The sequence below is a fragment of the Sceloporus occidentalis genome, unplaced genomic scaffold (genome assembly GCF_023333645.1).
Source record: "Sceloporus occidentalis isolate IW3139 unplaced genomic scaffold, rSceOcc1.0.p SCAF_48, whole genome shotgun sequence".
In the NCBI taxonomy this organism is placed as follows: domain Eukaryota; kingdom Metazoa; phylum Chordata; class Lepidosauria; order Squamata; family Phrynosomatidae; genus Sceloporus; species Sceloporus occidentalis.
The window spans coordinates 7,414,482-7,427,954 of record NW_028317028.1 but is presented as its reverse complement, the minus strand read 5'-3'; the positions used below and the strand labels follow the sequence as shown (position 1 = coordinate 7,427,954).

The 13,473-nt window shown below is 38.2% G+C and overlaps 1 protein-coding gene across 1 annotated transcript in view; it reads right to left on the bottom strand.

Moving 5' to 3' along the window:
* Nucleotides 1–6,002, bottom strand: part of LOC149289168 (matrix metalloproteinase-17-like) — a 66,163-nt gene extending 60,161 nt beyond the window's left edge. Inside the window, exon 1 of the mRNA XM_089491078.1 lies at nucleotides 5,883–6,002. Coding sequence (XP_089347204.1) covers nucleotides 5,883–5,966 — 84 coding nt within the window. The 5' untranslated portion in view covers nucleotides 5,967–6,002. The remainder of the gene's footprint in view (nucleotides 1–5,882) is intronic.
* Nucleotides 6,003–13,473: the final 7,471 nt, after the last annotated feature.

Here is a 13,473-nt window from a genome sequence, read left to right as displayed (position 1 = left end):
TGACAAAGCAATGGATTTTCAATGCATCTACAGTACATCTGTTAACACACAGAGGGAAAAGATTGTAACTTGCTAAGTATCTATATCTAACAATCAAACAACAGTTGCAATTATCCAATGAGATAATATTCTAGCTTCTAAGGAAACCATTTTTCTTTGAAAGAGATGCTCAACCTGTACCACCTTCTTCTATTTGCTCCTTAAGAGCCATTCCCTTCACCCTTAAAAGTCAGATAACTGAGCTTGATGAGAGTTACAGTAGATCTTTTCATGTATGTAGTAAGTATCATCAAGTATGTAGTAAGATATTGCTTATCACGATGGTTGAATAATCTTTAATAATCTTTCATGCATATTCCCTCTCTTCTTTCTTTGAAAGCATGGGGTCTCCAGCTGTCTATGCACAGGGGACCAATAATCCAACCATGCTTTCTTCCACTGCTGTTAGAACTGGAGTCGCAGAAGACAAACTGTTTTTCATTAGATGTTAAAAAGCATTGTAATTTGAAATATACATTTTAAGCCATTTTAGTACTGGGTAATGATTTTATAATTTATGAAAGCTTATGGTATTGTGTACAGTGATATATTTCCACCATCATTGCTGTATTTAGCACAGGCCATTAGGATTAATTTAATGGAGGATCAGACCCTTTGGAAACAGTAATACAAGATCATATTTAGTTAACTGGCAGACTGGAAAAAAACCTTCATTCAACCGTCTCCAGTCGAGTTAGTCTGAAAATGAATTACTAAATCAACCCTCCCTCCTTCCCTATCATCTACTATATTAAGAAAACACAATTATATATTTTCATTAAGGTTTCTTTGTGGATCATTATACAGCTATGATGTGGACAAAGGCAATACTGAAGCCAAGCAATAAGGTTTGCAGGGTACATGAATTCATGCACTCTGGATTGTTTAAGCTTAACACCAGCAGATGTGACTGCATGGATCCATTATCTGCTCACTTTGAACCAGCAAGTAATAAATACAAATGTTACCAATTCAACTTTTAGGAATAGCCTGAAAACCGATTGATTTAAACCTACCAAACACTGGCACTTGATTTTATTTCTTCATGTTTTTTATTATTATTATTATTATTATTTGGCTATCCTTGCCGTAGTACAAGATATTGCTAAGAGGGCTACCAATAGAGCTCTATTTAGATACTCAGTAACATTTTTACAAGCCACTCGATTTCAACAATGAAGCAACCCACACGATCTAAAATACGGAGGTTATGTATAAAATGTGAATTTGTTGTAAAGTTTAAAAAATGGTCTTATCCCCATAGCAACCAACAGAAAGGCCCAATTAGAAGGAGGCTTCTTCTCACTATGTGAAAAGTAAACCAAGATCAGATGACTTCTTATACATAACACATATGTTATGTATATATTATATGAAATTAGAAAGCAAACAATCATAACACGCTGCTCATTGTTTAGTTTTTTTCAAAACAGACAAAAAAAACCCACATAACTTACATTAGTTTAATTATCAGAACAAATCCCCAAATAGAAGCCAAGACTCAATATTCCAAGTACAAGATTTGACTTGCAATGAGTTCTATTCAAACACAACGCACAAATACAACAAAAGAAGGTAACATGGTCACATTATTGACCATACCAAAATAAATAACTGCATAAAACATAACTCTTTTAGCCTCGAAGGGTTCCCTGAAATAGTGTCAATGTGTAAGGAACATATTGCGAAGTGCTGCATTGGTTTCCCCTCTGGATCTGTAGGAATTACATTACCTACCGACACAGAACATTAGCACCACAGCCAGATTTTCATCTAATCCTGTATTGCTCTCATTCACATCAAGTAAGTTCAATCTTTATAATTTTACACCCATGAATATATCCATTTGTAAAACCTATATCTAGATAGATGATTTTCTATTGCAGTTTTTTCAGGCTTTATGGGAAATGGTTGTCACTGAGTATTTTCATTATTGCCTTATTACATTGTAAAAAATGGGCTGCGTGGGTGGGTTTTTTCTTATTATTCCTTCTGTTGGATGATAATGATTTAACCCACTGACTTTGGGAGAGGCCATTAAGGTAGTGCAACAAGCTTCAAGACCCTCCTGCTTCAAGGGGATTTAATGATCTGTGATTGATTAGTGAGTGACTTAGAAGTCAGCTATATTGCTCAGTGAATAGTGGGAAACCAGCTTTGATACCATAGGTTGCAGGAAATTTCTATTTTTTTCTTTTTTGTGGACAAAACTGCAGTGCCAGAACATTTGCCAAAATGTACTCTATCTACCTACTGCAAGATCTTAATCCAGGGATGCCTGAAGGTGAATTGGAGAAGGAGAGAATGCTGTCTGCTCATAATGTATGCTCTTTGTGTCTCTACTTAAGACAGGCAATTTCCGATCTGACGGCAGGACAGGATTTTGGTTTGAAAACAAAAACCTTGTCTGAGAAATCCCATTGACAGGTTATCTTTGCTTGATTTCTAACACTGTTAAAATGCATCTTAACAGTGGATTATTAACAGCTACATATCTCCCTAATGCCCTGTATCTGAACAATTATTTTCTATATACATCTACTAGCTACTTTAATGGATCCTGAAGGGTATGCCTATTACCGAAGCTTGTGGCAACAAATGAGGTTTTGAATAGGGGCTATAAGATATTTCAGCAGCTAAAACAATTGACTGGATTTACATTTGTCACGGCTTGGTCATAGCAAACACCAGGTCTGGTCTGCCTGCAAGAGCTTATCAAAATGAACTTCCATCTGTCACACAAGAGCAAATCATGGATTCTCTGCGTGCCACTGATAGAGTCAGCTTGACACAGACACTCCATAGGAACAACAATAATGAGGGGATATGCTGCCCTTTTTTAAAATTTTGGCAGAAAACACAAACATTACATGTGTTTCTTGCATTGCAGGAAACATCTCCTAAAATAATTTTTAGCATTGTTTTTATTATACTCCAACTGCAATAATCCTACTTATAAAACCATTTCACTGGCAGTCAAGGGGTTAACAGAAAAAAAAACAGAAAACTTGGAAAAAAACCAGCTACAGCTAATGTCCTAAATAGAATGTATACATAACATAAACAGAATATATTGCTGAACTACACCAAATACATTACTTCTATGGGATCTATGTATGTGCTCACACTGTAAAACAAGAAGTCATACTCCCGTTAAAATATTGTCCTTGCAAACTGGCCACTCAAAGGCATGGGCTTGTTTTTCTATAAAATAAATGCACTACATTGAATAACTTTCCAACAGGCTCTGCAGAATGACTTCATTGTAGAGGTTCCTCTAAAAACTTCCTTTATTTTTAACAGCAAGGTAAGTGCTGGCGCTGAAAGTGGCGCAGGCAATTTTTCAATGCATGCCATGAAACATAATGCCACTAATGCCCAGTGCACACAGATGTTGCTCACTCAACTGTAAACCTTGCAGGGAAGTGGATTATCAACCTTGTGCGACCCTACTGAAAACCAGCCCAGAGTTGGAGAAGATGAAAATGCTGTCTAGTGATCTTATGGCCTATAATCACACATAGTGAACCGGTAGCTTGTTTCAGATGGGTAAGGGCCTTACCTCTGGATCCTCAAACATAGTTCATCAGGCACTACTTTCCTGCAACTTTTATCTCTTGCAAAACACTGCTTGCCAATAGAAGCACACAATACCTTTCTACACATTTACACCTCATACTGGTGTTATACAAATCCACAGCCAAATAGTTACAGTTTAACAACATACATAAAGGACAAATAGTCTTATGTCATGGGGCGCTGATCAAGATGTTGAGCACAGAGGGCTAGTTTCAAAAAATAATGCTCCAACAAATGTGTATGTTTCAACCGCCTGGGTATCATAGAAACCAGGCAGTCCAGTTGCGTGAAAGTTGTTAATACCAATCTTTAAAGGCAATTACAAAATGTGTTGCTAGTAATGGGTTTTGAGGATGATCCCAAGAGTGTTTTTTCAAAAGGTACCAGGGCACCACATTTATAACGTAACCCACAGCATTGTGGTAGGGTTACATTCATGCTTACTCGCCAATGTCCCATTCCCAGGAAGGTCTTGTGAATGTTGATAAAAATACAAGAATCACTAGCTGTGTTGTATGGGCAGACAGTGGGGTCCTCCAGTCGCAAACATTACTGGTTTTCTCTAGAAGGCTGTCAAATTGATGTGAGCCTACTAAAAACAAGAATTGCAATTTCCCCACAGTTCCCCTTTAAGATTTATTACCATGTAACAAATCTAGGCCTTCCATCTGTAGGACCTCACATGAAAGACAATGTGAGCCACTTTCTCAGTGATCCAAAAGGGCCATTCATAGTCATTTATATAATCATGTTACAAAATCATGAAACAAAATGCCAATCTTATTTATATATTAATAATGATGACTACTGAAGAATTACGTTACAAGAGGTGAGACGTAAGTAACAAAAAGGAATAAAGCCAATAGTTTAAAACACCTGACATTAACTTAACTCTGAAGAGAGGGATCCTTCTCAAGCTCAAAAACACCTGTTGATAGGAATGCCATAAAACAGTAAAGAGACTTGAATTAAGCAAGAAATTTAAATTGTGAGGGTGATTAATTACAAGCTGATATTTTAGGGCAAGTTAATATTAGTCTGGGTTGAAAAGTGAACAAATTAATATACAATGATGTTAAGACAAAATTGCTTTGTGTTGCATTTGAAGCTTTTGGTACTATCAATTCAACAATTTGGAGGATAAAACACATGAGGTTAACAAACCACTAGATATTGGGAATGACCCATTCATTACCCTCAAAAAGGGCAGGGGGCATCTAGCTTAACCCCTTGTTGTATCATGATCTTATTTTACAGTCCTGCAGAAGTTAAATACATCCTGTGGTGTGAGTAAGAATGTTGTTATCTGCTGGTTATTTCTGCAGCAGAATAGTCAAATAGTGCAAATATACATAAATTAGTGGGGGTTAAAGCATGTAAGGGTTAACCCCTAGACAAATAGGTACCCTATAGCACTGGGATTGCTGCAGACAACTCATTTGACACTCAGAATTTAGATGTAGATATAGTTTACAGCATCTGTATGAATATCCCTAATCCGAATAGGTTAAACATCTCATCCTAATTATGCAATTGATCAGACACCCAGCAGCTTCCAGTGAGGACATCACTTCTAACCATATGTGACATATTCATATCTGCATGCAACATGAGCTCTTCCTTTAATAGCTGGTCATTTCAAAGGGACGAAAGACACTAATTTAGATAAATCATAAATTAACTCCGAGGAGGATAACCAACTGGGTAACAGAGTGTAGTGGCTAATCCCTATCCGACTATCAAAGAGTTAAACCTGAAACCGGTTTAACCGTCTAGACCCTTCCCTGCGTTTTATTTCATTGTACAGCTTAGTTTTTCCGCGTAGATTCTGATGCTACAAAAAAATAAAAGAATAGAATTCTTAGGATCTCGGTTGGTGAAGCACATGCAGCAATATGTACTAGATCTGCTTTGATCCGGTGGGTTTCTCTATACCTCTCTCCATACATTTCCTAATTTCTGATTCACCTACTGCAGAGTGATCTAACCAAGATCACACCCACCTTTAAAAATACATAAGTCGGAGACCCTAACTACTGCCTGTATGAAAAGCTCTTAAAAAAAAACCCTGGGTAAAAGTCCAGCCTGCGGTCTTCTCGCACCATCCCATCGGCAAGTAAGAGGTTAACCTAGCCGTTAGCGTTACCATCCCTATCAAAAAGCACACTCATCATCAGAATCACGCATCTTTTGCTGGAATGTGTAAGTCTATAGGGTGACATGTCTGTTATACAAGAGAAACAGCTGTCCAGCTGATCACTTACAACTCCTCGGTTTATATCCTCAGCTGTTGGGGTTGGTACTGCCATGGATTCCCGCAGAGCTATCAAAAGGCCGATCAGAAACATTTCCCGTGGCCAATAACTCTTTTTGGGGGAGATCGTCAACAACATCCCTTGTCTTCCTCCTCAGCCGTGAGTATGCGAAGGAGACATTCATGTGGGCAAGTTATCCTTCTTCACATCTCCACTGCACCATCAGCAGTGCACACACACATCCAAAGGTCTGCTTGAAGAACATCTGAATGCCATCACACCTTCCCCATCACCCCACATCCAAGTTAAGTTTGCAAAATTCTGCACAACAGGTCAAATGGCAGGTTTCGGCACCAAGGACAGTTCCAGACAAGTGTAAAGTAAAAAATACACGCAAGGTGAAGGAATCCCAAAGTGTGCTGGAGCTTGCGTGGTGACCTGTGGGTCATCTATGGACTTGCAGCTAACAACATGAGATCTTCTCTGTCCTACACTGTAGCTTGAAGAGGAACTGTGCTGAGAAGGTGCAGAGTTGAGGATGATGTAGGAGGTGCTTTGGGGTGGGAAGGGATGCTCAGCAACCTATAAGTGCCAGCGGTCTGTGGCTGGGAGAGGCTTGGGCAAGGAAGGGAGGGGGGGTCCTTATTATTATTTTGTGTGGATTCAAAGCAAGGAGATGTGTAGATGCTACAATTTTACTGAACGATAGAGGGCTGGGTTGAGCCTTGCAGGAATTTTGGTTTGCTTTGAAAGCAGGCTCTGGTATTCAAAAGATATGTGCATTATAGGGAAGAACTAGATCCTTGATATTTCCACTACTAGTAGGATGCTGGATGTTTTAAAAGTCTTTTTAAAAGGAAAACAATGGCTAAATAGAAGTATTTTTTTCTGTATTTACATTTTCATGAAATAAGATAAGAACTGCAACAAAATGCATGGAGCATAAAGTACAATTAAGAAAATTTCTTTTTATACACCCGCCTGAAGGTATATAAAGAACAATGTATGCTTACCTTTGTGCATAATATCTAGTTGGATCCCCAAAATGGATCAGTGGGGTGATGTGTTATTTTTCTCTGTCTTCATAATAGGAAATAAAATACTATACTATGTGGCACCCACTAAAGATGTCCAATGGGGCTCACTTGGAGTAAAAAGGTTAGAAAGCCCATTGAAATCTCATCTGACCCACTAGAATGCACTTGTTTGTTTGAGCATGGCCCTCCTTAAGCTCCTGTTTCTTTAAATCAAATTATGCTATGCACTATTTGTTATGCCCTGTTTACCATTATTCACTTTTGGTGTGAATAAATGACTAATGACTTTTAATTATGATATGTAACTGGGAACTTTTAGTGAAAAGCAAATAACTGGGGATATAAAACTGATACCAGAAAAGAGTATCATATCCTCATTTTGAATAAGGCATTTACAAAAACAACGCAAATGAGTGCGTATTAACCAGTCTATTCTCCTTTGCGTTATTAGAATGTTAGAATCCCTTAACAAATAGTTGTCATGGCAACCCAGTGCATTAAAGTGTGTTAGTGTCACATATACTTTGCATGTGTCCCTATAGTGTTAATAAAAATAAGCATATGAAATATTAAACTGTATAACCACATACATAGTAGTAAATAAAACATTTTATACCATGTACATCAAGGAATTTACCTCAATATATTTATAGCCATGTGAAAAATAATAACCCCTTAACACATTGCACCACAGATATTAAGGATGAAATTAATTATTTTTTTTTAAAAGTTTCCATGAAGCAGCAAATAATGCAGCAATTTGGACAATGTGCAAAGGAGAAGTAAAAAAAACCCATTGCAAAGCAATATTACTGGTCAGAAAACCTGTTATTTTTACATATAGGTTGATTTTAAAAAGTTGAGCATAAAAAAACACATCAAAAACAGTGAGGCCAGGCAACATCCTGGAGCTTATTAAATGCCAGAGAAAAAAATCTAATAACAAATAATTGAATAGTCATCCTCCCAAAGACTGCAATGGGAAACATAGATTGTAAATAGAGTCAGCGATAGAGACACAGAGAGAGAGAGAGAAGTGAGGGGGAGAGTGATGGAGTGTGAAAGGGAGAGATTTTTATTCATTGCAGTCTACAAGAAGATTGTCATTCTATTTACACGATATGGACAAAAGTATTGGGATACCTGACCATTACACTAACATAGACATTTATGAAAAATACATATACATCAATATGTAGTTGGTCCTCCCCTTTGCAGCTATAACAGCTTCCACTGTTCTGGGAAGGCTTTCCACAAGATTTTGAAGTGTTTCTGTGGGAATTTGTGCCCATTCATCCAGTAGAACGTTTGCGAGGTCAATTATGTACTTACAAGTATGCCTGGCTCCCAATCTCTGTTCCAGTTCATCTCAAGGGTGTTGGATGGGGTTGAGGTCAGGGCTCTGTGTTAGCCGGTCAAGTTCTTCTACACCAAAGGCATCCAACCATGTCTTTATGGAACTTGCTTTGTGCACTGGGGCACAGTCATGCTGGAATAGAAAAGGGCCTTACCCAAACTGTTCCCACAAAGTTGGATTTATATAATATATAAAAAACAATAGGTTAAAGTGTACATGCGCTACAACACTCTGTGGGAATCCCACTCTCCCACACTTCAACAAGATAAAAGACAGGTATTGGTGGTACAACCCACCAACAGTGAGCGGAGCGACGGAAGTAAATATAAACGTAACTCACCCTCACCCCAATGGGTTATGTAGAATAAATGACATGAAAAAAATTACAAGAAAAAAAAAAATAATAATAGTGCACTCTGTATAGTAAAATATAACTATTTTCTCAAGCCCACGGGCGAAACGCGTATCGGAGGATTCACAGAGACACTTAAATAGAGTATATTTTATGATAGTGTAATTTTTGTAATAAAGTATTTATTTTACATTTTACATCACCTTTTATATTATATTTATATACATATACTCCATACACTCTGCTGGATCCACTTTGCTGTCCATCACCTTAAAGGGGGAGTACTGCCCTAAGTCAGCGCAGTGTTCTTTATCCCTGGAGCCAGGTTACAGGCTCTAGGCAAGGTGAGAGGCTAACTGTAGCCACCTGTTTCTGGTCCATTTTGGATGTGTTGCAATACTGCTCTATGTGATTTTATCCATTTGTAGATATCTCCATTCAAATACAGTTGGGTGTGTGATCCCTAATCACACCAGGCGTTGATGATTTGAGTCAGTCTTTGACTAATCAGAATTAGTTTTTTGTAAAAAAAAAAATTCTTGTCATTTTTTTCATGTCATTTATTCTACATAACCTATTGGGGTGAGGGTGAGTTACGTTTATATTTACTTCTGTCGCTCCGCTCACTCCGCTACACAATCAATCTAACAGGATATAATCACACATACAAACACACAAACACTCTATTTTCCTGCACTTCCTGCTACTCCTTCTCTCCCTTCCCCTCTCTATGGTGCCACTAACTCTAGGCTCACACTTAAATACCATACATTGACACATACTCACGATATCATAATATGTTAACATCATATGCACGCACACTCACTCGAACCCCATAGAGGTACACACACACACACTCTCAAACACCATACACTATACTTATATACACACATACTCCCTCTCCCAACTTCAGTGGAGCTCACATAACTCTCCCTTTTACCTCATTTATAGCTGTTTTTAGTACAGCTTGCACTCTCTGTGCAAGCTGCCACGTGTGTTATGTGACCCCACTGGGCATCTCAGCTACCAGGCTCCTGGGTCCTGTGCAAAGATAATGATTAGGACCAATGGTGTAAATAAATGTAAAGCATACAAGGAACAAAAAATGCAGCACGCCTACAGAATAAGAAAAAAGAACAGAGGCAGATGGTGGATTATTTAATGTACATTCTTCCAGAGTCCAGATGTTTGTATAGTCTAGATTCAACCATTTAGATATTTTCATCACCATTATCCAATGTTTAAGTCTGTTCATCTGTTTTCTGATTTGCATCTCTCTACTACTGGAAATGTACTGCCAGGTCTACATGATAAAATATAACATTATTTTTCTACCCTTCTCTATGCAATTTACCATTAATGAGATCATTATCCTATAAATACATCTCCCACAATCTGCCTATCCATTTAAAGGAACCATAAAATCAACAAAATAATACTAAAGATGTTTCTCATTCAACAGCAATTTAAACTGTCTGATTTTAGGAGCATGTTGTGTTGATTTCTCAACTTTTCCTACATCCCTGCAACTACCTCTTTTATCTTTCATGTAGGGATAAAACCGAAAGTGGTAGTTATATTACTAAAGGCAGGTTTTGTTCCAGGAGAATGTGTGGATTAATCAACATCCCCTTGTACAATCTCATACCCTTGGTCATTGGCTTCCGGCCAATCAGCATTTCTTTCTGGTAGATGTTACTGATGACTCACCCTAAGATGTCACGGGAGGACAAGTCTAAACCCTGGTGGAATCTACATTGTATTCCCCTGCTGGCTGGTCGCACACATTGCAATCAGCAATAACAATGTGATCAGTGGAAAGCAGGCCCGGACTGGCCATCGGGCACACCGGGCATTTGCCCGGTGGGCCGGGCTGCGGCAGGGCCGGATTGACTTAGGGGCTGATGGAGCTGCAGCTCCAGGCCCCTACCTTAAAATAGGCCCAGTCAGGCCCCTTAAGCAACTGCGACCGGGTCCGCCACTCTAAGGGGGGGTTTTGTTGTTTTTTTTAACTTTATTTAACATCCTCCATGTTAAATAAAGTTTTTGTTATCTTTATTTAACATGGAGGATGTTAAATAAAGTTAACCCCCCCCCCGATGTTTTAATTTAAGCCCTGTGCAGCCGCAGACCCCTAAGGCCGGCCCTGGTGGGGGCTTCCCAGCCCCTTAGAGTGGCGGACCCGGTTGCAGTTGCGGCGGGCTTAGGGGGCCCTGTGTTAATGCGGCCGTAGAGGCCGCATAGGCCCAGTCAGTCCGGTCCTGACTGGGCCTATTTTACGGTAGTGGCCTGAAGCTGCAGCTCCATCAGCCCCTAAGTCAATCCGGCCCTGCCGCGGTCCCGGTCGCAGTTCCTGCTTGCTGCTGCAACAAGGTAAGTAGGGTGATGGAGGGGGGTGCAGTGAGAAGGGGCAGAGGGCGTTTAGATAGTGAGAAATGGGGAGAGGGGATAGATAGTGAGAGGGGGTACATAGTGAAAAGGGGGAACATAGTGAGAAGGGGCAGATAAGATGGGGAGAGGGGGTAGTGTGAATGTGTATGAGAATGAATGAATAAATGTGTGAATGAATTGTGTGAATGCGTATGACAATTATTGAATTCATGTGTGGATGAATTGCTTGAATGATTTGTGAGACTGCATTAATGAATGTGTTAATGATTTGTGTGAATGAGTAAATGCAAAGATGGTACACGAAGGGTGGGCTTTAACAATAAATAAATAAATAAAAATGGGCTGCTCAGGCTTAAATGCCTGGGCCTATTTTTTGTCCCAGTCCCGGCCTGGTGGAAAGGAGAAGAATGTTTTTTCCTCTTTCCACAAAAATATAAAACAAAAATGAAAACTAATATAAAAAATAAACAATAAAGTGAGCTCAGTAATATCATTGACATGCAAGATCCATATTGCACAGTGAAAATAAATAAGAAAATAAAACAACAATAAATAGAAAAAAATTGAAGAAAATGTTAACAAAATGCGTTGCTTTCAATGGGTTTAGGGCGTACCCATTGTCCTTAAGGGGTTAATTTTAGTATATAGTAAAAAATATTACCACTATTAGTATCATGGTTTCAAATGAAAGCTTTATTTTTTATGAAAAAAGGGATGTATAATTTGTGTGGGAACATCAAACACAGAAAAGGAGAATCTTAATTAAACCCACACATGGAAAAAGCCAAAGTCAAGTTAGGGTATTTAAAAAAAAACTCGGGTAGTGAAGGGGATAACACATCTAGCTAAATTGAAGGTTCATGGGTTCTCTAATGCAATCTGATGGTAAATTAACAGAAAAGCTGCTATTTTTACGTTCAGAAGCAGCTAATCGCCATAAGGAATACCAAGAGATATATTGCAAAAGCTGCAGCTTTCCAGATATTGTCATCTTCCAGTGATTCGATTTCTTGTTGCAAATTACATTCCTACTTCTCTCCAAACCCTTTTTAACCTCCTACGCATGCAGTTCCATACCAGTTTGTCCAGATATAGTATAAGTAAAATAAGGTGTAATTATTCCAGATTCATGTCTAAGTAATGAGAAGGCAAAGGAATAATTTAAAATGGCTTTTCAATATTATAGCATTTGAGTATATGAAGGGTGAACAATAGAATACATTGTGACAATGATTATTATTATTATTATTATTCCAATTTAAAGTCCAACATTTCATGTAGTCTACAAATACAGCATTATACCGCATTACATACATAACAGTATGTTCACTTAATAAAGTGCTAAAATAAGTTTTGTTACAAATCTTTGTAACATAGGAGAGTGGCCTGTAGTACACATATGACAAGGTTTTGGGGAATATGTTATGTGCCCAAGATATGTTCACTAATACTGCAGTTTGCAGGGGAGTTGTATTTTAAACTCACCAACTTCACTCTACATTATGAAAAGTCATCTTATAAAGAAAAAGCTTGGTTGGCGTGTATAATGCATAATTAAATCGGGAAGGAACTATTAATAGTGTTGGCTTGCAGGAGATGCTTGCCAGGAATACTGTAGACCTTACCAAAGCCAAAGGGAGTTGGCTAGTTAAAAAAAAACTCTGGAATGGTGAATACTAATGTGGTTTTCCTATATGGCTCACTAAAATGGTTGGTTTAAAGTACCAAAAACATATTGAAAAGCACAGCCCTCGAGTGAACAGGAAGATATAATTATCAAAGACATGCTATGCTTGGAAGCACATTAGGGGAAGGAGGTTAAGTATAAAAGCACTTTCAACTTGCTCTTGAAGGAAACATCTTTATTGCACCTGTATTTTAGCAGCAACACGCACCTTCATCAGGACTAAGATCCATCATAATTAACTTTCTTCATTCAGCCATTAGCAAAACCCCTTGACACCACGCAGTGTCTCCTTTGGAGTGCCTGTATTTCATCTCCAACCTTCAACAATAATTGTTCAACGGCTGCAGATCTTAGTTATGCAAACATTTCAGTTACAACCAGGTGTGCCTCGCTGTTTCTATGGGAGTTAATATTATGAGTAAATGAAATGCAGTTTTCTTATGATTGCAATAACTTATTATCTCCTACACATTTGCAACTGTCAGTTATGAATGAAAGAATAGTTATACTGTCAACAGATTAAGAATACACACAGGCTCATTTTATTGCTTATTATTTGGGCGTTAAAAACATATTTTCTACTTCAGAGATGAGGCGATTTAAAATAAATACTGCATCATCCCAATTAATGTAACTGACAGCTTCATACAGTGACAGTCATGTGTTAACATACCTTTTATTTAAATGACATTGAAAAATGGAACTTGCTGCCTCTGCAACATTGTTTGACCCACTGTACACCTTAACGCTTGTACTTTATTGCTAATTTAACGTTT